The sequence below is a fragment of the Cariama cristata genome, unplaced genomic scaffold (genome assembly GCF_000690535.1).
Source record: "Cariama cristata isolate BGI_N322 unplaced genomic scaffold, ASM69053v1 scaffold790, whole genome shotgun sequence".
NCBI classification, from domain to species: Eukaryota; Metazoa; Chordata; class Aves; order Cariamiformes; family Cariamidae; genus Cariama; species Cariama cristata.
The window spans coordinates 37957-63898 of record NW_009593832.1 but is presented as its reverse complement, the minus strand read 5'-3'; the positions used below and the strand labels follow the sequence as shown (position 1 = coordinate 63898).

General features: G+C 35.6%; 1 protein-coding gene across 1 annotated transcript in view; it reads left to right on the top strand.

Moving 5' to 3' along the window:
• The window catches only part of EFR3A (EFR3 homolog A (S. cerevisiae)), a 63902-nt gene that overhangs the window by 6821 nt on the left and 31139 nt on the right, over positions 1–25942 (top strand). Inside the window, exons 4-9 of the mRNA XM_009695559.1 lie at positions 384–534; positions 9239–9360; positions 12997–13146; positions 19068–19205; positions 24271–24349; positions 25268–25403. Of these exons, the coding sequence (XP_009693861.1) occupies positions 384–534; positions 9239–9360; positions 12997–13146; positions 19068–19205; positions 24271–24349; positions 25268–25403 (776 nt within the window). The remainder of the gene's footprint in view (positions 1–383; positions 535–9238; positions 9361–12996; positions 13147–19067; positions 19206–24270; positions 24350–25267; positions 25404–25942) is intronic.

The window sequence follows — 25942 nt, the reverse complement described above, 5'->3', positions numbered from 1 at the left end:
TTGTTGGCTTTCCATACTGGTATTTGGATAGACGGAGGAGCTGTAGACTAAAAAGCTGGGATTTATAGTTGGAAATAAAATGTGCTAGAAAAGAAAATTGAACTATATTTACTCTGTTATCAAGTATTACAACATCTCTTCTAAAAATATTCTATTCCACTCACATGTCCCGTCCGTGTGTGTCCCTGTGTGTGTGTGTGTGTGTCCCCGAAAAAAAGACAAACGCAGGAAATCCCAATAACTGCCATTTTTAAATAATGCAAAAATAATGCCTTCCACCCTTTGTTTTCTCATTTTTGTAGTAATAAATACCTATATTGAATTAATTCAGGTAATGATAAATGTAGCACATGTTTATCTGAGCCTCTGTAATTAATTTTCAGGTATGTTTTAATTGCCATGGAGGCATTGGACCAACTTCTAATGGCTTGTCATTCTCAAAGCATAAAACCATTTGTGGAAAGTTTCCTTCATATGGTGGCCAAGCTTCTGGAATCAGGTGAACCAAAGCTGCAAGTTCTTGGAACTAATTCTGTGAGTAAAGTCAGATACTAAATCAAATCAGAATAAATCTTTACTTGTTTGCTATGGGAAAGTAGTTTCAGAAGTTACAAAGTATTTGCCAGTTAACAGGAATTGAGAAGATTCTGTATGTGACAGGGAATACCATTTGGGCCTAAACACAGAGGAAATACAAGCTGGAGGCAGAAAAATTGTTTCCTTTCAGTCTCTAAAATTCTTTTGATGGCTGGGCTCATCCCCTGCAGAAATAACTACTACTTCTGGAAGGAACAGGAAAACTGTTGTGTGAATTCATATTTTAAATCTTTAAACAGACCTCCTGGAGCCATTGTATAGGTAAGATAGTGTTTTCTTGCTCTCCAGCAATGACAGCGATGGTGTGAGAAGGAGGAAATGACATCCTTTTCCACAGCACTGACACTACACAGAAAGATTCCTATTAGCTGAAAAGTAGCCAGGAGACAGAAGCTTTCAGTATTACAACCTCACCATCTTATTAGCTTAAGTATTTCAGGATTCAGATCCAGGCTTGAAGAGTATTAACTAAAAGTGTCAAAATGAAGATTTGGAGATCTAGTTTTCCAAGTAGTGATGGATGCAATCAGTATTATAGTTCTGTCATACAACTCTTTTAACTGTTTCATTTCCCAGCTGATACAACAGGAATCTCATAAATTCCAGGATTGTGATGTGGACTGTTTTCATTTAGAGTGATTGCTTTTACATGAGTAAAGAAGTAATGCTTGCATTTTGTGTACAATGCCATTGTTAGCAGTGTAGAGGTACTTTGTGGATTCTGTAAAACTGTTGGGCTTTTCTTTAGGGATGATTCCCAGTCGATGGAATTAGATGAATTTGCAGCTCGGAGATGGGAGGGTGTAGTAGAGTGATGCTACTCTAGAGCAGAATTTCTTATTACAGTGGAACGCAGAGGCTTCTTGCTCTGATGTAGGGGAGGAGTGTCATCTTGTGCCCCAAACTAACAGGTCAGCTTTACTGAGGGTAATAAGATTTATTTATTTATTTAAATATCTTTGAGCCAGACTACCCCACTTCTTTTGATTTGTTTGTTTAATAATGTCTAGGCAAAACCTCCTAGGGAAATAGCTTTGGAACTTATTTCCTGGGCTGCCAAATGGCAAGATGTACATCACTTTCCAGTTGTCCAAAATCCTTGCTGGCAAACAGTTACTGCCAGCCTCCACTTTGATGTACAAGACACATGTCACTTCCAAACGAATGTTATTGAACAGAATTCCACATTACGGTAATCTGTCTGATATCCTTGTCAGTTCCTAATGAAGTCTTTTATGAGTGAAGCAGATTAATGCTCTTCCTAAATTAGGAGATAATTTGTGTTTTTCTGTTGTAAAACTCAGTAACCAAAAATAATTATGTTTTGCTAAATAAGATGTCAAATTCTGTGGAGTGAATCTATATGGCTCTTGAACGGTATTCCAAAGGCTAATTTTAGCATAATTATGCTAATTTCCCTAGGTGCCTTCTATAGTTAATGGAGAGAAAAGATAGAGTGTTTTTGTGTTGACTCAAGAGGAGCAAAGTGTATTGGCACTGACAGCTTGTCTGTTACCAACGACACTGACCTACTGTGTTCTTAAATAAATTTTGTCAGACATGGAGAAAGTTTACAATCACATTTACTCTTTTTTCATTTTTCCTCTCCTCTGGGAGGAAATAAATAAATGATGAAACAAACAAAAGAAACACACCCAAAGAGCAGAGATGGTAGAGGGACTGAATAGTGGTTTATGTGCTTTAGTTATTCTGATGTACCACTTTGAAGTAGAGACTGATATCATCTGGAAGAATAAATTGCATATGAAGTATATGTCCTTAAACTGATGGAAAGTCAGGCAACCTTTGGAAAAACTTCCATAATATTTTTAGGTTAAACTCAGTTTCAGGCCAATACAAATTTATAGTCTACTTACACTTAAAGATATGGAGTATGATTGTGGCTTGATTATTTTCCATCCCGAAGCTGACTTTCAAAGCTTCACTGAGTTACAAAAGCAGTAATGTCTTTCAAGTAAGATTGAACTGTCTAACTTGAGTTGCAGTTTTTTCTCAGCCTCACAAACAGATTTTCCTTCAGCTGTGGGGACTCTTGTGATTGCTCAGAAGTCAGGGTTTCAAATGAAACAAATCTGTGTACTGAATTACTCCAAGTAGTTTAAAGCCTTGGAAAGATCTGGAAGCTCCCACTGTCTTCCAAGGTTTTTTCCCTGACTTCCAAATACCTTGTTTTGGATACAGAACTTATTCTACTTGGTGCTCTATATCTTACAAAAAATTGAAAGTTTCATCCAGCTGTTTGACGTCTTAAATTCTTTTTTTTAAGTTAAATTTAATATTTTAAGTTGATTTACTTCTAAAAAGCAAACCTGAAGATGACTGTTTTATAAAAATAATTGTTTTTCATTTATGTAGTTTTATTTCTGATCTTCAGGTTACATATAGTTAATTCCTATGACTTTTTATGTCTTGTTTTTGTAAATTATGTTAGTTTATTTCCTACAGCAGCAATGTTTTGTTTTGGTTTTTTATAATTGTAAATCTATTTATATAGACAGATACTTGAAAATGAGTGAAATTCAATAGCGGATATGTTGAATTCTATTTTTTTTGTGGTAGACTAGATTTCAAATTGGCAGTGTCTATGAAGTTCAAAATGTCTTTTTCTGTCATGGAAGATATTTTTATTAACCATGTGCTAAGATAGCATATGCTGGTGAGGAAACTGAAAAAAAATGTGGTGAAAAAAGTGAGACTTCCTTGGCTTAAGTGTTATAGAATCTGAAGGCTGATTGCAATAAGCTTTTACTTAGAAACTTATGGCAGTACTAAATTTTTCTCTCTAACTCTTTAGCAGAATTTCAGTAACGAAATGTCAAGTAAAAAAATCTCTTTGTCTGTCACGTACAAATAATTAAATATATTGCTTAGATCCATAGTGGTCATATTGCTGGGATAAAGTGAGTTAATTATGCCTGTTCTTCCTCTCTAGGGGTGAACAGCTTTAAAATCTTTGAACTTGTCAAATGGGATAATTTTTTAAAACATTGTTTATTTTCTGCCAATTTTTTTTAGAGAGGGTCCAGAAAGTTTATTAAGTGAGCAGCTGGTCAAAAACAATGGGGTACGGAATTTAGTAAAACTTTCATCTTAAACTGATGAACAAACAAAACTCAGTTGAATACAAAAAATTTTAAGCTAGTTTGGAAAATTGACAGGGTGAATTCTTTGCATTTTGATAGTAAACTGTTGTTTTTTCATCTGAAAAATAGCAGATACATGTAGAACCCAGTATTACCACATCTTAAATTATTTACCACAAATGCTTTAGTTGATAGGGTGCTTCAAGAACGGCAGTTTCTTCTTAGGAGCAGTGAAAGAATGATACCATCAGTGACAGTGTTGGGCTTCCTGTGCATGAGAAGGTGACCGCTATTGCTAGTTGTCATCATTTCTTATTTAAAAAAAGATAAGCAGTATCCCAAGTGGGAAAACTGAACTATCAGTGCCTGCTATAATAAGATTTTTATATTTGTCAGTATTGACTTATAAAAGCAGTTGTTTTTGGTAGAATTGAAGTGCATGTATATGTAAAAATAATGTAAAATGTCAGGACTGTGAAATTAAGGAATGTCAGAATTAATATTCCCAGTAGAGTACTCATTTGTTTATCTTGCTTGTCTGCAGCATGCTAATCTTTAAGTATGTGATGGAAACTAATCTTTATTACAGGGTGCTTCTTTCATTCCATGCACTGATATAGAATTATGTACTGGTATTGATTTAATATACAATGAAGTATTTCATCTCTAGGATCCCTGCCCTATCTTTTTTTATAGGAGTTAAAGATACATAGAGACAGAATTACACAAAGCACTCTTTCTCATTCTGTTGGTTATTAAATTATCTTCTAAATTCTATGTCTGTGTCTCCTAGAATTTGAGGATGCTGGATAAATTGCTTTAGGCAGTCCTTTTAAGGTCATCAGTAGTTAAGTATTGCTTCCCCCACCTCGTGCTGACACTCTCTGGTCTTACAGTTTCATCGCCACACTAGTGTGGCCCTGTAAGCCAACTTTGTTACGCAACTGCAGACATGATGTTCAGGATAATTTTCATCCAAGTGGCATGAAGTAAAATAGAATGTGAAGCTATCCATCCCATTCTGATAAAACTCAAAATGAGAAGTGTCAGGTGACCTTAACTATTAATAAGTAAACTAAATCACCAGTTACTATTGTTGAGAACCTTATCTTTGTGATTTACTGATGATCATTTTAATACTGTGTTTGTGAAGTTAATGTGTGAATCGAGTGTTTGAAACATTTCTATTTAGAAAAATTGAAATGTTTGTCCTTTTTATGTTTGTTTGGTGAAGTTCGTACTTACATTCACACGCTTCTCATTAATGCTGTACAGTGTGTTTTATAAGAGTCTCTGTTTATCGGATATCATGTCTTCCTATGTGGTAGCTTCCTAATAATGAAATATAGTAACTTTGTCTATAAAAGATGGTAACTATCAGTATCTCCTTCCCTCATCTGAAACATGAGAAAATTACAGGGTGTAGAAGACAAACTAGGGAGTGCAGATATAAAAAAAATACTGCTCAGATCTAGCCTACAGTTTTTACAAGGAGATACTTTAAATGACATAACTCAAACTTAAATGCAATGCATGCAGATTGTCTGTTCTTGAATTGCTGCAAAAACCTGACTTTCTTTAAAGATATCCAGGGTGCGTTAAAAGTTATGATTTTTCTCCTACTGTACTGGCTGCGTAAGAGTGGTAAGACAGCATAAATCTATATAAGAAATTATGTTCTTAGGAATTTAATTTGCGAACTTGCATGATTTACTTACAGGATTCTCATGGTGGCGATATGATCCAATTTGCTTCACTCAATGTGGAACAAGCATCTTCTGAATAGATAATATGTTCCTTCTTTATTTTATGATAGATTTATATGTTTTTGCACTGATTTAATTTTATTGGTTTGAAAATTAATGGAAATAAGATATTACCAATATAAGTTCCTTTTTGTACCTTCTGTATTGTACAAATATAGAAGGTACTTGTACTGGTAAACTTCCATAAATTACCAGTGGGTGATTGCAAGCATTTACTATGACTGAATGACAGGTTTACATCTATAAAAGCTTTGTGAGTATATGTCAAGCAAATGCTTGGACTTTCATAAGAGTTTTGTCCTTTTTTAGGTTTAATATTTTTTATATTTGGAGTATGCTTGAAAATATCTTAGGTGTTTAGGAATAAAATATTCTTAATTTAACAACAATAACAGCTTAAGAGCTCCAGTGCTAAGCAAGGAGAAAAATTTCTATAACGAAATGGAATTGTGTGCTTTACTGAATGATGGTGCAACTCAAAACAGTGTTATCACAGTTAGCTTTCCTGTGGCCTAAATGTTCAGTCATCTGAATGCTAATCCTGGAATATGCTTCAGAAATGCTTTATGTTCAGTGGGTGAAGTTGTTTTTGTTATACACATAAGGAAATAAAAAAAATTTGCCCTTTCTAGATGTTTTACTTTGCATGCCATTTTGAGAGGTATGACTTCTGAGGATTTGCTTCCCTGCTATAAAGCTACATCATGATGTAGGAGAATGTCCAGAACGAGAGGGAGAGTTCCTGACACTTTCTTGGCCTAAATTCATCAGTTATTCTTACAAAGCAGTTTCTTGGTACAATAAGTATTCCTTCTAGCAAAACTGTTATTACAGTTATATTAAGTTTTCCTGTTGGAAGATCCTGTCAATCAAATAATTCTGTATCTTAGACAGTATTAGTATGCTAATATTAAATGCTAGAGGAGTTAGTATTCTCACGACCACTCCCACAGTGTTTGTGTTCTTTAAACTTTTTTGCTTCCATTCTTTTACGTGCTTTTATGGAAGTTTGCTGAGTGAATCAACTGTAGACTTGGAACACTTGGATGTCTGGAAAACAGAAAAATTGTATTAATTTTTTTTTTACCCCTGGACTTTATGCTTTATTAAATTGTAAGGACTAATTAGGTTCCTGTCTTCAAAAAAACTTAATTTTTTTTTCTGTTTTGTAATTAACAATTCTATTAAACAAACCAGTGAGACATAAGACATTTAAAGCATTTTCCAGGGTCTGTTGGGAAGGAAATTATCATTTTAATAATGTACTATACTGAAAAGAAAGTATGGTTGCTGTTTGTGGATTGTCTTTCAAACTGTGGCAGTAGACTATATGGAATTGGTTTTTGACTGTCACTTTCTTACCACCTGACTACACAGGATATTCTCTAGAGAAGGACATGTAAAATGAACTAGTAGTATACAATTTTGCTCTGTTTTCAGTAATGTCTGAGAGTATAGTTTCGTGAATTGTCATTTTCAACTGCATCTATAGCTTTCAGTGGGTGAACTGGTAGTGCATTTGAAAGGGGTAAGTGTTCTAGTAAAACAGAAAAAAGAGTGAAAAATGAATAGAAAAAAGTGGTGGTGTTTTTCTGAAATACATAGCTTTCACTTTGAGCTTGAAAACTACTTCAAAATCTCCACAAATCAGTATACTGTAGACTATACTAAAGTACTTTGGACTTGTCTAGAGGTATGTGGGTAATGTGCTGATAAAAACAGGTTCTGCATCTTGGTAGGTATGCAGGAAATGCCTCAGCCTGTGCTTAGCAATTGATAAGAAGAACACTGGAGTGGGAAAAGGTGGAGGGATCTTAATGGGACATCTCTCTGCTTCAGGGCAGAATCAGCACTATGTTGAACCTTTCCTTTCCCTTTTTTGTTTCCTCTGTAGTATGTTCTTAAAACTGTCAGTGATGGAGAATCCAAAATGTCTTTAGGCAGTCTGCTTGCTTTTGAAAGGAGGTTTTTTTTAAAGTCTAACTTAGATAGCCTTTGCTTTAGTGTAAGGCCATTATTGCTTTTCCTATGACCATTGCACAAAGAAAAACATTTATTTCTTTTCTTTATATAGCTGTCATCTGTACAGTCTAAGACTAATATCTTTTAGGCAGCTCTAGACTAGATAATTTAAGATCTTTCAGTCTTTTTTTAACAGGTCTTTAGCTAAAGCTTTGTTTGTCCCTTGAATAGTTGAGGGACTGTATCAGTTAATCACCATCTTCAACTGTGATGCTTCAACTGGATGCAGTACTTAATCTAAGGACTTATTAGTGCCAATTAAATGGCAAAAATTTATTCATAGGTGTCATCATAACACAGAAGTATCACAATATATTGTTTTGTTTTTCATGCCAGTGTATCGCCATTGACTTTTGTTGAATGTGCAGTTTATTATAATCCTAGGTTTCTTTTCTGCATTCAGCTGTGTCTGACTTGTATTTGTACATCTGTCTTAAAATGGTATTTGGCATTTGTTATTCCTAAATTGCTTCCTTGATTTTTCAGGTCCTCTTTCTAGTTTGTCAAGAACCAGGCTTTCAGTGTGCCTACAGCTCTGGCCAGCTTAGCGTTCTTTGCAAATTTGATGAGCCCACTCTGTCATCTAAGTCTCTAGTGAAACTCGAATAGTACTGTGTTCTAGACAGGCCCCTTCAGAAGTTCACTCAATACATTATTGTAGTTTGATTTACAAGTGATTCTATGTTTTTTTTTATCACTTTTTTACAAGTGATTCTATGACAGTGTTTTTCTAGCTTCCCTTTGAGAATTTTATGTATTTTTTTTTTTTTGGTGACAGCATAACTGAAGTTAAGATGTGACAGATGCTGCTTCATCTGGGTTCACAAAATCTGTCTCCTTGTCATAGGAATAATTTAGGCTGGCTTCATGTGATTTGTTCCTGACAAATCCACTTTGACTGTTACTTACCCCTTTGTTACTTTGTAGATGTTTGCAAATTGGAATTTTTTTTTAGTGTCTTTCTCTGAATGGAATTAAAACTGACTGGATTATAATTGCCCAACTCCTCCTTTTTCCCTTTTGTAAAGATAGAGAACTTGACAGAATGCCTCCAAGTTTATTTCCCTTGAATTTTGATGTCAGAATGTTGCTAGTTAATGTGACAGTGTGCCATTTGGTTGCCTGGACTGCTCTCTGCAACTACTTGAAAGGAGGTTGTAGCAAGGTGGATGTCAATCTCTTTTCCCAAGTAACAAGAGACAAGACATGAAGAAATGGCCTCAAGTTGCACCAGCGGAGGTTTACATTGGATATTAGGAAAAATTTCTTCACCGGAAGGATTGTCAAGCATTGGAACAGGCTGCCCAGGGAAGCCATGGAGTCACCATCCCTGGAGGCATTTAAAAGACATGTAGATGTGGTGCTTAGGGACATGGTTTAATGGTGACTTGGCAGTGTTAGGTTAATGGTTGGGCTCCATGATCCTAAGGGTCTTTTCCAACCTAAATGATTCTATGATTCTATGAATTGATGACACTCACTATTCAAGTGTTAGATGTTTCCATATTGCATAGTATGTTGTATTTCTTGCAGTTGCACCATGATCTAAATGAGGTTGTAGTAGAAAGGCTTTAAAAAGAAAACTCTCCGATTTAACTTGTTCTCTGAAGTTAAATATTTAAGTATTGTCAAATCTGTATTCTCTCCTAATACAATGTTTTATGTTACTTCTTAAATGAAGCTTAGTACCCATTATTCTCTTTTGGGAAACTGATATCGAAAGCTTTTTTAATGTATTTCATTTTCCAGTTTGTCAAGTTTGCCAACATTGAGGAAGACACACCTTCGTATCACAGACGCTATGACTTCTTTGTGTCTCGATTCAGTGCCATGTGTCATTCATGTGACCACGATCCAGAAATACAAACTGAGTAAGTGCCATTCTGTGTGCATTACAGAAAACTCTCTTAACACATTAATTTCGTCTGTAATACAGCTTTTGTTATTATATTTAGTGGAATAGTTCATTCCATAGGAAGAAAGTTAAAGTCTGACTTTCTAAATAGCACTGAATATTGCAAATCTTAGGTGACTAGAACTCCGAGAATATAAGTGGAATTTTACCTGAATAGTCCCTGCCAGATTGCATGGATTCTCTCCAGAAAGGCACTACTTATTACAGTAAATGTGTGTGAGTTGCATAACTCATTTGAGAAATTAATGGGGCTACTTTGATGAATAGCAAAAGCATATTTTGAGTCTGCTATTTGAGAATTACTCATTAAAATTGAATTTTCTTAGATGTCTGCAGTATGATACTGTGTGTGAAACTGAAATGCCTCATGAATAAGTATTACAAATTTTTACACTATTATGTAAGCATCACAATTTTTTTACCTCAGCTCCCCCTAGCGATGTGTTCTTTATATGAATTGTCAATCAGTATTTAACTCTTGAGCATTTTACAAAACTTAAAGCTTTTGAGATTATATGGTTTACATCTCTGTTGTACTCATCTTTTCTATTTCAATGCATCAAATTGTTCAGCCAACTGTGAAAAATCCATGTGCTGAGCATTTATCCAACCCTTTGGGTGTACTGCTGTTATGTTTTCTGCAATACATAAGGATTTTTTTCTTAAGTTTGCAGTCTCAAAAATCTGTGAAGTATGTTTTCAAAAAGAATGAATACTGTGTACATTGCTTAGGAAGAAAAAAACAGCAAAAAATTAATTACTCTTTTAGTCTTCTGGTTGATTCCTTCTTATTTTGTGTAGTTTGCTGCCATCTTATTTGTTGCCCTATTGCTGTGTGTAGGGTTCTGCTGTAAAATTTGTCTCTGAAAGGGTTAGGATTAAATCTGCCTGCTTCTCCTGTACTTTTCCCCCTGCCCCTACTCCCTTTCCCTTCAGGAAGATTATTCTGGTGGATAGTTGTACAAGATGACCCTGTGAATTGTTTGGGGAAGAACTGAATTATACTCGGAGACCAAAGGGCAAAGGGAATGGAAACTTCTGAAGCAGGTGTCGCTACTGAAGCCAGTGTGTCATGCAACTGCCTCATAACTTAGGTTTCTGTCAGGTACAATATATTTACCTGAAGCTGATGGTTGCAAATAATATTCATAAATGTTTTAATGAGCTTTTTGAGATAGTGCCTTTTTAGGCTTAGTGAAACTAAACCAGGAAATGTTGAACTACTTACTTGCTGTTAAACATTTCATAAAAAGTTAGGATACGAAGCTCAGCTCAGGTTTTTTAGTACTACTTTCACCTTCATTGCCCTTTGCAAATGAGAGGTAATATTAGTAGTGAACTAGAACATGGAATAAATTAAGAGACTAGTACATCCCTGATCTACCACTCATAAGGATGCCCCAAAGTAAAATACATCAAAGCTGTGATTGCTGTAGGAATAAGAGAACTATACTAATATTTTGCTCTTTGAATAGTCAGCCTGTGCTGTTATCTGTGCTTCAGTTTGTGGTATTGATGTACCCTTAGACAGGGAGGAATTTCGTCCTAGTGACATGAGACTGTACCTGACCTTGGTCTAAATGTAATCTCTGCTTTAATGCCTATCTGAACCTTCTTTAGAGGAATGAAACCTTTCCTGTATGTGGTGAAATTTGGTGCTGCACCTTCCTCAGTACTTCAATCCCCATTTTTCAACCTCCTGTACAATGCTAAGAGCAGGAAATTAGTGCTAGTGGCACTCCAATACACAAAAGTGTGGCCTTTTTTCCCCCCATGTGAATCAATTTTTTAGTCAGGTTAACGAAATGTATAGCAATATGACTTTTTCCACATCAACCTAGAAAGCTTGAATGTATCTTTTTTGGGAGAGATCTTTATGAACAGCAGTCATTTTTGGGGTTGGCATACCAGATTTGCTGTAGATATTGAGGTAATTCACAAAACAAATGAGCTATGACTACAGATTACAATTCAAAATGCAGATATCACAAGTAATCAATACCATTGATGGGGGCCAGGTAGTAATTCAGATCATCCTAAACCAGACATCTGGAGTCACTGTTCACCTGCATAGCTTGAGGTTCCACTGAACTGACTGGCTTGAATGGGAGCTTGAACATCATCTACACATGTAGTCAGGTAATGTAGGATTCTGAGTGTGAAACTGAACCTCACCTGCTAAGTGAGATTTCCCTTTCAGCAGGGGATATTAGTGCTAGTATTTAATGTATCTGAAGTCACAATATCAGCAAAACTTGCTTACCTTAAGAACTAATAATTGAAAAAAAAGTTTCAGTGATGGAACTTTGGAAGCTCTGTGTCTTAAGTGTCAATCTTAGATCCTTAATATTGAAAACTTAGTGTTGGATACTGCAGTGTAGTTGTAGTACAGCAATAGCAAGCGCTTTTCTAGCTCTTTGTGAATCCCTCTTCTTCCCTGTTTTGTATGTAACTCTATTAAAACTGTCTTGAAAGGTCTAGGATGGTATTGGATCCATATTGAATGCACATGGCTTTGTTCAGAAATAGCTGAAAAACAGGGGCTACAGATTTAGGTATTTACAAATGGAAAGTTAAACAAAATATTAATTATAGAGTTCAGTTAGCTCTGTAGTTCATCGAGCAAATGTTTTAATGCAGCGAATTTGACTGAACAAAGGCTAGTTATGTGTTGACCATTCTGAAACAAAGATTTAAAAAATGAAGGATGGATTTTAATAGAAATAATTTCAAATTTTAGAGAAGCTTGTGCTTATTTCACTTGATCGCTGTATCACCCTTTCTTCTACTTGTTTTTAGTAAGTAAAATTCTATTCCTACAATTTGTTATAATGGCTAATTAGCTATTACCACTTCAAAAAAGAATATTTTGCCATTCATTTCATTGTACAGATTCTTTTGCAAAGTATTTTTGTTCAATAAAGCAAAATAGCTAACAGCTAGAGTAAGTCTTTTTTTAAAATTTATGTTACTTTTTCTTTTTTATTGTTGATCAGTTCTCTGTTAATTTGATTAAAACAGTTTTAGGATAAAAGTGGTGATTCCTTTTGTGCATCAGTCTTAAATTGATAGAATTATCCTTTGCTTTCATCTTGTGAATCTTGTACAAGTCTATAAAGATTTGTTATGATTAATCGCAACTTTTAAGGACATGATCACATGACTGTGGTAGCTATTGCTTCAGCTTTGCTGTGATATCTTCACCATACTTTTCTTCAGCACTGGAATCGGTTGAGATTGTGCAGAGTTTCAACTGATAGGTAGTAAATTGCATAGAGTTGGTGAGTTTTTACCCATGTGACTTTCTTTTGGAGGTGGTATACACAGTTTGAGTATTCATGGATTGGTGTCAGCATTGTCCTTACAGATCATCTTCTGTTCAGTTATATGTTTTGTCAGCTTCCTTATGAGCTATAAAGGCATTTAAAGGCAATATGGGCAGCCTTAATGAATTGGTCAAATTTCCAAATTACTGCTTTTGAGAACCTAATGGAATTGCACACTACATAATTACTACTGCCTAATAAGTAATCAGCCATACTGAGAGATGCTGTGTTTCTCCTTTTCAATAATTTCTTTTTTCCTTCCTTAGGATCCGAATTGCAGGAATCAGGGGCATTCAGGGAGTGGTTCGAAAAACGGTTAATGATGAACTTCGAGCAACTATATGGGAACCTCAGCACATGGACAAGATAGTACCATCGTTGCTGTTTAATATGCAGAAAATAGAAGATATTGACAGGTAATTTTATTCCTGGTCACTGGCGTGTTTTTAAGCAATCTTTAGGCTTAGGTTTTATGATAGGTACCTTTTTATTTTCTTTTTAGTGGAAATAACTACTGATACTTACTAGCTGAGTCTCCTTGAAACTGATAGCACAGCTCTGCTTAACTACTCTTAATGTTTCTTGTCTTAAAGTCTTTTCAACTGCCTTCACTTCACTTGTTCTAGATTCTGTTGGCCTAGAAATTGCTCCACACATTGTATAACCACATTTAGACATCTTAAAAATCATAAACTGTGTTTTGTAACGTCAGATACAGAAGTTACTAAGCACAGGTTTTTAGGTGACTGAAACAATTTTGCTAGTAATATTTGTTAAAAATTGAGAGTTGAATTCCCATTTAACCATTAGTAACAACTGTCTGTCCTGTCTGCAACAGTGCTTAAAGTGAGGATTTAAAATTTATTTATATGTAGACACTCTTCTCTTTTTTTGCTTTCAGTGACTTCTAGGCATATTACCTGCCAGATATGCCTTCAAAACAGATCTCTGATAAGTGATGTTGAGAATATGCCAGTCACCTTACAATTGAAAAGTCACTTTTTTTGGTCCATGTCTATATTGGTGGTTAAACACTGTGTAGGTGTAAAAAGTGTTTATTGCTAGCACTAGGAAATTTCCATAAAACCAATTTCCATTGTGCAAATAAACTTAAATGTTTGTTTCGTGTCCAACCCTAGCTGCTTCAAAACTTGCTTAGTAAGTTGGCTCAGTAGCCTTCCTATAACAGCATGCGTTTCATGCTTTCACATGACACTCAGCTCACTAAATCTGCCAGGTTTCTCTTTTTTGTTTGTTACTTTTTGGTGGCGTGTTTTTTCCATTCCTCAGCCTTATTTTTCTTATTTCTAACTGCCAGTACCTGTCTCTTCTCTAAAGCAAATTTTCAGAATAAAGGACTAAAATCAATCGCTCTCGATCTGTACACGCTTTATGTGTTTGCTGCATATAACTAAGGGCCGCCACAGTATGTACAGAAATATCTGCTTGCATTTTACATCTGAAGAGTGATCTGAATAAGAGACAAAGGTTTCTGAAACTGCTGTTTGAACAAGGAGGGCCTTGTTAGCCTTTGGTTGCTCTTACAGATCTTCTAGATGCAGGTGGGCCCTTTCCTTTGTTACGCTTTACAGTGCCTTCAAGCATACACTTTCCTTTATATACCAAAATTAAACTAACTACTGATGGAAAAACTGACTGAAATAGAATTTGGATGAACAACTTAAAGCAGATCAGTTTATATGCACTGTAGGGCTAATTTTTATCATTTGATGAGCAATGCAATAGCGGTGGTAGAAAAACAAATCTGTCAAAAAGCAACGTTAATTAAATATCTGAACTGACTGCGTGAAACTTTTTCAGTAGTGCACATTCAACAGACAAAAAGACTAATGATTTTCAAGTGGCAAGTAGGGGCCTTGTATGATGCGCACATGACAGAAAAGCTGCAAACAATATTTATAAATTGTTGATCTGCTGGCCTTGAATGATGTTACAGAGAACTTCTCATCTTGTTTTATATGTGACTTCATATTTATGGAGCACAAACAGAGGCATCTTGAAGAGTAGGAGTAAGAAGCATATTGTTCTGGCAGATGGAATCAAAGTGTTATTTGAGAAAACAGAAATTTCAGAAAATACCCCCAACTTAAGTCCATAGAAAATAACCATTTTTGGTTAAAGCTGAAGTACACAAAGGTAAAGCTTACCTTAAAGATCAGTGTAATTTTTACTTGTGGAACCTTAATAGCTTAATTTGAGATTCTTCTGAGTACACGTCAGAGGAGACAGTTTTTGGAATTAAGAATTTAATATTTAAACGGCATTTGAAAAAGATTATTTAGTTTGTGGATGTTGTTATTTGTCTGTGTATCTGAATATACATTCTAGTTACATGACTATCAGAAAAATTTGCAAGTGTAACATTGTAAAAATCAGATTAGGTTGGTTTTTTAGTTGTATTTTACTACAATTCTGTATTACAAAATAATTGCCATGGATACTTCAGTATAGTACAAGGCATTGCCTGAAAGACTCTCCCTCCATCCTTCAAGTTTTCTAGAAGAAAATTCAGAAGAGTCAATCATGTATGTAAATTTATGTGCATCTCTAAAATGGGGAAGGGATGTATGAAATTGGAAATTCACTTAGTTTGTAACCTGTTTTTCATGGTAACTGCAGAGCTAAATGTTGCCAGGCATATTTAAGGCAGAAGGCAGGACAATTTGGAACGTCTGTAATGGTCATACAAATTCTGTTTCAGTGGTAGATTAGAATATATTTCTCTCTCAGTGAATCATAGTCAAACATTCCTGTAGCTACTCCACTCAAAAGTAGTGGTTAAGTCTTGCTTCACCTGTCTTGTCATAGTTTTTGGCCAATCCTGTTTTTGTTGTATTGAAGTCTCATACATGAGATGCTGGGTTGCACTGAGCCAGTTTAAGCCTGTGATTAGATGTTTGCTATGGAAACTGCTGTATTTCAAAATGTCCCTCCTTCCAATTCTTTGTTGCCACCTTTTCTGATACAGATTACCCACAAGAAAACTGGTAGAACAGTTAAAGGGATTAATTCTTGCCCGTGTCATTGCAAAATGCATTTCATGTTTCACTCCTCTGGACTTGTGGTAGTACAGAAACTGGATGCAGAAGAATAGTAGAAATTTTTTTAAGTGTTGCAGTGGATTTGTCAGAGGTTTTCTGATGTTTGTTTAAAAACCAAGTCAGTGAAACAATTAGTTGCTAATTTGAATGTAGAAACTTGAGGGGCTGTACAAAGCTTTCCTTTAAAACTAAAAAGTTAAGAGTAGTTTTATGTTCCTGGTCTTTCATCTGATAATGCTAAAGAACACTGTGAGAAATACTTAGAGGTAGGTGCGGTTAAAGTTAAAAATAAAAATGTGATTCCTACAGACAATGGGAGATAATTTTGAACATTCTGATGCAGTCTAACATGTTTTAGACTAGGAAGACTGGATTGCAGTTTTTTCCTTTATCAAAATAAGACTCCAAGCAACGCTTCGAAGTCACCTTCTGTAGGATTACATATACACTTATAACTTATTTTTACTGCATTTTAACTAGAGTTCTTCCAGAAGGACTAGCTCTGTGGGTTCTACAGCCTGCTCACTTTTTTCTCCCCACCCACCCGCCTTTGTAATGCTGCTGTGTTCTAGGGAATCTGTGTCAAAACAGCAATGAGAATGACAGTCCTGCACTGCCGTCTGTACCTTCTTGGCACTGCAAAGGATGCTGATCTGTCTAGATCAGAGTCCAGGCAGTACAGGAAAAAAAAATAAGGAGATTGAGGGGCACAGCAGTTGGATAAAGCTGCAGTTTAGTGATACTCCTGGTGGATTATATACAAAGTGTCATGTCCTTTCAAATTCTAATCATTGTGCATTTGTAAAACTTTCTCCCTACTTATCTAACAGAGTGCCTGGGGCTGCTTTATTATTAAAATCTGACAAACTAGCAGTATTATGGTAATTTCTGAAACACTGATGTTACCAGAGGCAACAGGGTTTTTATATTGCAACTTTTAGATTGCAGTAGTCTTGAAACACTAGAAGATCTTTTGCTATCAGCAGATATTATAACTATGATGTTAACATTTTTATTTGACTAGTGGCATTTCAGTCTTTGACTTTTTAGAATGCTCTAAAGCTGTGGGTTTATGACGCTGAAGAATGAACATTAACTAAAGCTGATGCTCTTAGCAAACACTTTTAAACATATTTAACGCACAAGCTTGCACTGCAGAACTGAAAGTATGTTGAAGGTTTTAGTGTACTAATTTCTGTTGTCTAAAATAAATCTCATCATGCATAGATGCATAATGTTAATGTAGGTGAATGAATCCTCACTTAAGTTTCTATAATGTGTTTTGTGCAAAAAAATACTTGCCACCTGTAGTACTTTACAGGATTTGCCACCTGTACAGTACTTCTTGATAAGTAATGTAAGTACCTTAGGGGGAACTATTGTTTGTCTGTCTGTCTTCCTCAGTCTCCCACCTCTCAACTGCTCAATTTAAATGAAATATTAGTAACAGCTTAATGGTGTGGTGTGTGAAGCAGTTAAATTCAGTAATACATTTCAAATACCTTTAATTTGCTCTAGTAATTTGGGTCTCTGCATACTGAAAAGTAGGTGACTTTGAGCAAAGCTAGGAAAAAAAAAAAACAGCCCAAAAAAAAGAACCAAAAATCATTACCAAGGGCTGCATCAACAGTACAAAGTGGGAAACTGGAAACTCTTCTGGAAAGGCTCTACCTTTCACTGTTTACAGCGCAGGTGCTGATTTTAGTTATTCCAAGGTGAGGACAGGCTATTCCCTTCAAAACTCAGTGGCAGAATTTGGGCCTCAGTAGGTTTTAGTTTGCCCATAATAGAGTGGGGTTTCTGTAGTTTTGCTTCTCTTGTGTCTGGATTCAGCTTTTAATTCAGAACTTTTACTCTCTTTTTGTACTATGTTAATTTTAAATAGTCAGCCTAATACTCAGTCACAGAGAGAAAAGGAATAATTGACAGTATTTGAACTTTAGAAAAGTTTGGTCATTGCTACTGTCATTAGTATAAAACATTAAAGCCTTGATTTACACTGCAAGATTTATTAACTCCTAAGTTGAAATGTCCATATGAAATGAAGTTGATATTTAAATGCTGATTTTAAACTGAAATAAAAATTCTTTTAAAGTAAGAAGGAATTAAGTCATTCGTTGGAGTATTTTAGCACCTGAGGAAATAGTAGCTGTAGTAGTAATAAATTCCTTCCTCAGCCATTGCTTTTTTTCCTCTCCCTCCCATTGTCATCATCTTTATTGTTCTTTACTATCAGTAGTAAATTTCTATGATTGAAATAACTGTAATCTTCTTGTTAAAGGATAAATTCTTCAGCAAAACTTACACAATGTAACACTCTTCATGGTGTATTTATCTGATGCAAAGTTTGACAGTCTGTATTTTGTTGTTGTTATTTTCTGACTGAAGAAATCAGTTACTGTGTTTCTTTTTCAGTGTAATGCTTTTAGGGACAGAAGAATCCTTCAACAAGGGCCACCTCTCTCCTTGTTTTCCTCCTTCTCTGCCTGTGCTGCCTTTGACCCCTTCTGAAACCTGTTTTCCCCCAGGCACCCCCAGCTTGGCTGATGGGCTCAGCTGTGTCCTGTGGTGGGGCCATCAGAGCCGGCTGGAACCGGCTGTGTCCAGCACCGGGCAGCCCCGGCCTCTTCCCACAGAGGCCACGTGCAGCCCCGATGCCAGTGTCTGGGCACAGACACCCTGTACAATCCTCTCCATAGTAATGTTGAGAGACAGTCAGGTGATTAACTTGTACACTATCTAGTTAGAGGTAACTGTGTGGGTGACAATGTTCTAATTAGTTCAATCAGACTTTTTTTCAACTCACAAGCCATCTGTTTCTGCAGAAGTATTGGAGTTTTATTTAACACTCACCCACACAGTGTGAATTCAGTAGTGGGCAGGTGAATGAGATCATTAGTCTTAACAGAGTGACTAAGATTCTGCCTAACTTCTTCCATGGTTTTGTAGTCTTCATTCATTGTTAACAATGGGTAATAGTTTGTCAAAATGCAGTGGGTAACAAGTTATATCAGTATTAATAGCCACTGTTTTCACCATATAAGTATCTACTGATATGGTGTTCAGTACCGAGTGAAGAGATGATGATCTGTAATCCTGCTACAAGAGAATTAATGTTTTATTCAGAATTCTGGTTTGATACACATTTGAGATACAATTCTTGCCTAGATCAAAAGTGTGACTTACGAACATTGTAGAACCAAGGGTGGGTACCATAAGGAAGATTAATATTAATCAGTAGTAAGTAAAAGTAATGTATTTTTTTCTTATTTCAGCAGAATAGGCCCCCCATCCTCTCCTACAGGAGGAGAGAAAGAGGAAAATCCTGCTCTGCTGGCCGAGAATTGTTTCAGGGAACTACTAGGACGAGCAACCTATGGAAATATGAATAATGCTGTCAGACCAGTTTTTGCGTAAGTTGAAAATTTGTGGAAGGTCTTACTTAAGAGATTTTTTAAATTTCATCCTATATTTATATTGCGTTAAATTCTTTCCTTCTTTTCAACCCAAAGGATTTCATTCATGTTTCTTCAAAAAGTTGCCCCTCTTTTAATCTCATCTCTTTGTTGTCTACCTGTTAACTAGAAGATAGTTATGGACAAATGTGTGTCTCATTTTACTGATTTTTAGCAGTGCAATAGAATGATTTGGATGGGTTATTGCCTCAACTGGCCTTTCTTTGGAATGTGAAACTGTTTATTCAAGAGATTAATGTCTCATAGATGACTGTTGCAGTCAGTGAAGGGACAAGCCAAGTAAAATACAAGTAGCACAAAGGAATACAGTGCCCAGATTAATACATAAAGTTAAAATTTCTACTTTCTTGCAGTTTTCTTCCAAGACCTGTTTTGATATTCTGGGAGGAATATCTTTAACAGCTCATTTAGTAGTGAATGGCAGATATGCACACAGTATGCACATTATGCACAAATGCAGACAGTACAAATTATAGCTGATGTATTAAGTATCAAGTACAGCATTTTTCAGTTCTCTGTGTTGCCCCAGTTGCTTCCTTAAAAAATATGAAGTGAAAAAAGCTGCAAGTATTAAGATAATTTAAATCTGCCTCTTTCACTGCTGCTACTGTCTACAAAGTAGGTATGTTCTCAAGAGAAATCTTTGCAGGAAGCTCTAGACTTGGTGATACTACTTTCAAATGCTGGATTTTCCTGGTGATGAGGAGAGCTGCTTGCTCCTTGTTGTAGATTTTCATGGTGCCCACTTGTTATGTGAATGTTTTCTCTTAGATGGCCTAGTTCTTCCCACAAAGGCAAAGTATTCCATTCATACACTGAAAGACTTTCAAGCTGCCGAAAGTCAGTTACTAGTGTTAAGTAAGAACAGAAATGCAATAAGACGATAGGGTAGGTATAGAGGGCAAAAAACTTCGTAGCCCCTTGTTTTTCACCCAATAGCATTAAATGCAAGGAGCTGTGCTATTGTCTTACTTTCTATGTGTACCTATTATACCAATCTGATAGGAGTTTAACTATTGGAAAGTTGAGTGTTTTATCAAAAAATTTGCATCCTTTCCTACATTTAAAATTTGCATTCCTCCGAAATACCTGCCACTAGAGTGAACGTTTAGGTACTAAACAGTCTGGATGGACTATATTGCAGCTGCTTTCTTACCCCTTTTAAGTTCCTTTTATGGGTTTATCTCAAAACTTTATTAGCATGTGCAGTTATTTCACCTTTTGAACCATTTCATTATCAGAGAAGCTTCCAACAAATAATTCCTGATTCCCTAGACTAGAGTTAGTGCTTGGTTTGGGATTTGAGAATGCGTCATACCTGTATTTCCTGTGGCAGATCGAAAGCTTTATGTATTCAAAGTGTTATTTCTAGCTTAATTTCTCTTCTTGCTTACTGTGATCCTAAGGAACTGCTTGAGTCTTTGTGCACCTCTGAGTGCCACATGCTGCAATTGTGTGCTGAAATCAGTAGATAATGACCAGTTACTCAGAATATGTTATCTCTTCTATGAATAGAGAGTCTTTGTGGTCACCATTTTTCTGTTACATTTTGAGGAAGAATTGCCAAATAAATTTATCTTTTTATAAATAACTGCTGTAGATGTTTAGTATTTTTGAAGAACAAAAGATGCAGAAAATGCAATTTCCAAACTGTTTTCCCTAAACAAAAATGGACTGTTCTGTCTCATCAGCTTCACTTTATGAATGAGCAGAACTGGTAGAATGAAAGTTTGAGATAATGAGTCCATTGCACTTTATCTGATTGAAAAACCTGACTTAGTTTATGTACATTTGGTTAGAAAACAGTTACTCCTAACAGTTTTCAACAATTTCACAACTTTTAAGAAAGCTCTGGAAATAAAGTCATTTTTTACAGTGCTAACACTGAAGAACCAGGTTCAGTTCCCCACTTCAAGGCTTGCTTCATGTGGCATTGGAATATCAGTCAACATGCTTTCACTTCCTTGCAAAACTGAGAGAATAGTGCTTCTTGCATCATGAGGCTGAGTACATTCAACAATCAAGGGATTTAAATATAATGAAGATAGTTGAAATCTGAAGTCGGTCTCCTGGATTGATTTTTTGGATTGACCTTAATTCTCCATGCCTTTGGCAGAAAATCTCCATGGTTATAAATGTCTACATGTAGTAGCAAGAAACTCTCAAATTCTCACATTTAATGAAATCTGACAGATCAATCTGGCAAACTGCTTAACAAAAGTAAAAAATTTTTATATTAATATGATATGAAAGAATTTTATATTTTGTGTCAACAATGACAAGCTGTTTAGACTTACTTAGCATGAATTTGCAATGGTGACTAGATTAGGCAGATCCAGAGGGATACAGATATCTTGTGAATATAAAAAAACTTCCCAAGTATAACAAGTTACACCCTATTCATCTCACTGTATTTCCAGTCTTGTGAGTTATCACATCATCTCTGCAAGGGTTTTGAATGTCAAAAGACTGGTGTTTAATATTCTTTCAGCAAGTATGATGCATGGGATTATTTTATATATTCCCATACATGCCTCAGTGCTGCTTTCTAATCATCAGCATCAATTTATCATTTTGTATGTAAAGATTGCTTGCATGTACGGCAATGTGAGTGAATTCAGGGACCATTAGTGGCCCTCGTTCCGTAATGTAGTAATTTGCACCATTGGTTTTGGTGTTCCTTTTAATTTGAGAAACCTAATTGTGCACATTTACTACATTTGTGCAGCAGATCTTAATGGAAGGCGGAGTTTGGCATTTGTTAATCCAACAATAAAAAAATTTGCGATCTTACTTAGATATTCTTTATTAAAAGAAATGTAATTGGAAAAAAAAATAGGCAAGATGTGACTTGATTTTAACTAAACCAAATGCATCATGCTGAAAATACCGTTTAGCGTCTTTTACAAAAACAAAACTACATTGAATACACTGCCTGTATTATGAGAGTAAAATATATCACCTACAGTAATCTAATACTCCTTTTCTTAGGAGGAAAATTCCAGTATATAAAGTATGCTACCCATTGAGCTATTATGCAAACCATCAACCTAGGCTGTCATCTTCCCCCTGCTGTCCTCCCATCAGTTCAGCTAGCTGAAGCAGCTAATACTTTGCCTTTCTGGAAAAAGAAAACTGTGTCTTGTTTTGAGAGGAAAAGTTTTAAAAAAAACAAACCTTGATACAAGATGTAGTTGACCATAATCTGCCTGAATGGATGTTTGAGGCAAATAAAGAGGAACTGTCAAGGGTAACAAAAAACGCATGCTACCCTAAAAGATTAAAGGATCAGTTCTAATCAGGAGAAGATAGTGGTGAGTATGATTTTGTATTTGATGAGACAAAAAGAAAATAGGTTAGCTAAAATAAGCTATCGTGTACAAGAAATGATGGACTGTACTGTAACGATATTAGGGAGAAAGAAGGCATGAATAAATACGTTATGGGCTGCTAAGCCTTGAAGGATTTAGAGGTAATTTTGTTTGTCTTTCTACCCCAGGGCAGGATTAAATATACCTGTGTGTTTGCAATGTGCACAAGAAAGGCAGCTATCTCCAACAGGTGGTCCAGTTTAATATTTAGTAATTCAAATATGCTGTTATTTTGGCAGACAAACACCTTTAAAATTCCTGAAATTCTTTTAAAGAATTCTATTAAAGGTATGTAATGTGTCAAAATGGCAAGATTTTTTTTTTTAAGCTCTGCAATGGACTGCAAGATAATTTAGAGCAAAGGAGAGTATAGCTTTATGCCAGCTGGTTTAATCAACCTTGAAGGAGACCTGTATACTCAGCTAGGTCATTAGGCTGATAGCAGCTGGCCAGTGAGTTAATTGAGAACTCCAGAAAGTAGACAAAGTAAGGTAAAGCATCCAGTCAGTCCTCCTGTGTTCAGAATACTGACTTCTTTCACCTGTATGCTTTCAAGTTTGTTATTTGAAGCATTTTTATATGTTTACTATGTTCTTTGAGAAAGGGTAGACCAGTAGTGATTCTGTAGCTGGGATACCTATTTAGAAACTCCACCTAAATTCACTTTCTCTTGGAAAGTTTTTTGTTGGTTCGAGGGGTGTGTGTGGTTTTGGTTGGTTGGTTGTGGTTTTGGTTTTGGTTTGGTTGGTTTGTTTGGTTTTTTTTAACCTAAATCATACCAGTTAAAAGGTACCCAAAGTTACTTTTTTCAGTCTTCTAGATTTAAAAATGCGTTTATTTTTGTCATGCTTTTCCAGGTACTCAGATCTCCTTTCTCTCAAAATCAGAAAATTTGATGTGTGCTCTGCTTTCAGCACAGTGCTTAAGCAGAATTTCTTGTCTTTGCTTGAAACTCTGACAAAGTTTTTTGTTGGTGGTTTCTATCCCATTTAAAGAGAAACTGATGCATTTATATTTCTGATTCTGTTTTGATATTCTTGCCGAAAATGTTGAAAAGTTTCAGAGTGGTAAAGGAGTATATTTACAAAGAGTAGCTCTTTTTTTATTTTCCTTTTTATATTATTCCTGAAATTACTGTGAAAATGAAAACAGTTCTTGGAGTCTCTATTCTGGATGTAACATTCAGCCATAATGATTTTGTAGCTCCTGATTCAAAATAAATTATTTATCTTATTTAGAACAGAAGTTTGTAAAGGTATTATAACCATCCTCTTCAGTGTGTCTCTTTCATGTAAATAAGCATATAATGTCACAGCCACTTTTATGCATGCACTTTGTATGGAAACAGTATATTCTTAACTATATATCTTTGGTATGACTAAGTTCCTTAAATTCCTGAAACTAGAAGATCAGGAATTTCTATTACAGCCAAATGTTTTCTGATCACATCCTAAACCTTGAAAACAAGTGCTTTTCTGAAGTTCTGGTTCTTTTACCTAGTTAATAAGTCATTGTTTAGAAGCTTTATGTAAGGAAATAATCCCTTTGAGGTGAATTTTGAGAAAACTGTAAGATGCATTTATATATCTGTGCAATGTCATAATTTCAGGTCCCTTCATTTTTGATTACAGGCATTTAGACCATCATAAACTATGGGATCCAAATGAATTTGCTGTTTCTTGCTTCAAAATCATCATGTATTCTATACAGGTATGATTTTCTCCAGGATTTTTTTTCCTCACATAACATGTTTCGAGCACGAGACGGGTCTAAATGCTCACCTCACCACGACAGTGATAGACAATAGATGAAGTCAAAGAACCCAAAAGATCCCTTTCCCTAACTCCTTAGCCTTATTCTTTAGACTTTTCAAATAACTTCTGATCACAAACCACAATTAGGTTATTATCTGATTTAGTTTCAATTACTGTACACTTGTAGAAGAAAACAAAGATACTAAGGAGTTATCAGTGGAAGGTGGTGTGGAGGTCCTTCAGCAAGCTCCAGAACAAGGAGTAGGGTAGCCATACTGATCTGACATTGTGCTTGATAAATAAAACTCTCTTAAGTTGGTCATTTCTCCATGCCAATACAGCTGTACTGCTTTTACAACCCAAGAAACCAACTTCACACGGAACTGTGTTGTGCTAGTTTCTAGTGGGCAGCCTCTATTGTCTGTTGTAAACATGATCAAAGTCTGAATCTTGGATTGCATCAAGCACAGAGGCCCAAAATATAGAAGTCATAAAATTCCAGGTTTGTGGAAGAAAGCTGAGTTTCCTCAGCATTTATATCAATGATGCTTTTTTGTAAGACCAGCTGAAGTTCTTGAACTGCAGTTAGCTGAATGAGGTACCACTTCACACTTTCTCTGTTCTTGTAGATGTTCCTGCATATTTTAGTACTGTAAGCTTTTGTATACTGGGCTGGATGGTCCTGTGTGGCTTCATCTGTCATGGTAGTTTTCTTAATCTGTATTTAATCGTGAATTGATTGACATTTAGATCAATTCATGAGTAAGAATGTTGCAGAATAGGAACATGATTGCGACTATAGCCGAATGATGAATGAGCTTATTCTTATTAAAGTCATAGATGAAGCTTTTCTTTCTGTTTGTTTTTTTAATAGGCACAATATTCCCATCATGTAATACAAGAAATTCTTGGGCACCTTGATGTTCGCAAAAGGGACTCACCACGAGTTCGTGCTGGCATTATTCAGGTTCTTTTGGAAGCAGTTGCAATAGCAGCTAAAGGATCAATAGGTAAGTCATCTTAATCAAAGACATCAGGTCAAAGGATAGATTTGAAGGGTGGTGCTCATTTTTGCTTTGTTTTCAGACTGAATGGAAGCATATATTTTGAGGAGGTTTTGTATTTATTTTTTTTTCTCCTTTGTGCCGATAAAATGTTTGAAATCTTACTTGGTTTACAATTACTCAAATATACTTACTTGGTCATTTGACTGTTTTATAATTCTTCACAATGAAAAAAATGAGTAGATGTACTTTTACAGCCTTGTGAAAGGCGGGAATTCCTGTTTGGTAAGAAGTCATAAAGTCTGAGAGAACTGTGTGTGACTCTACAAAATGTCAAGAGCACTGTTGCTTTATGATACAACTCCTGTAAGATGAGTGGTAACATGGGAGTCAAGAGTAGAATGATCTTTGAGAAATTTTACCTTAGTAACTGTGAAGCAGCTGAAATAAGGTGAATTTTGTCATTTAAGGTAGCATAGTTCCTTGGAAGAAGAATAGTTATGAAGATGTGTACACACAGGTGCTCTACTGTTTTTCTTTGATCT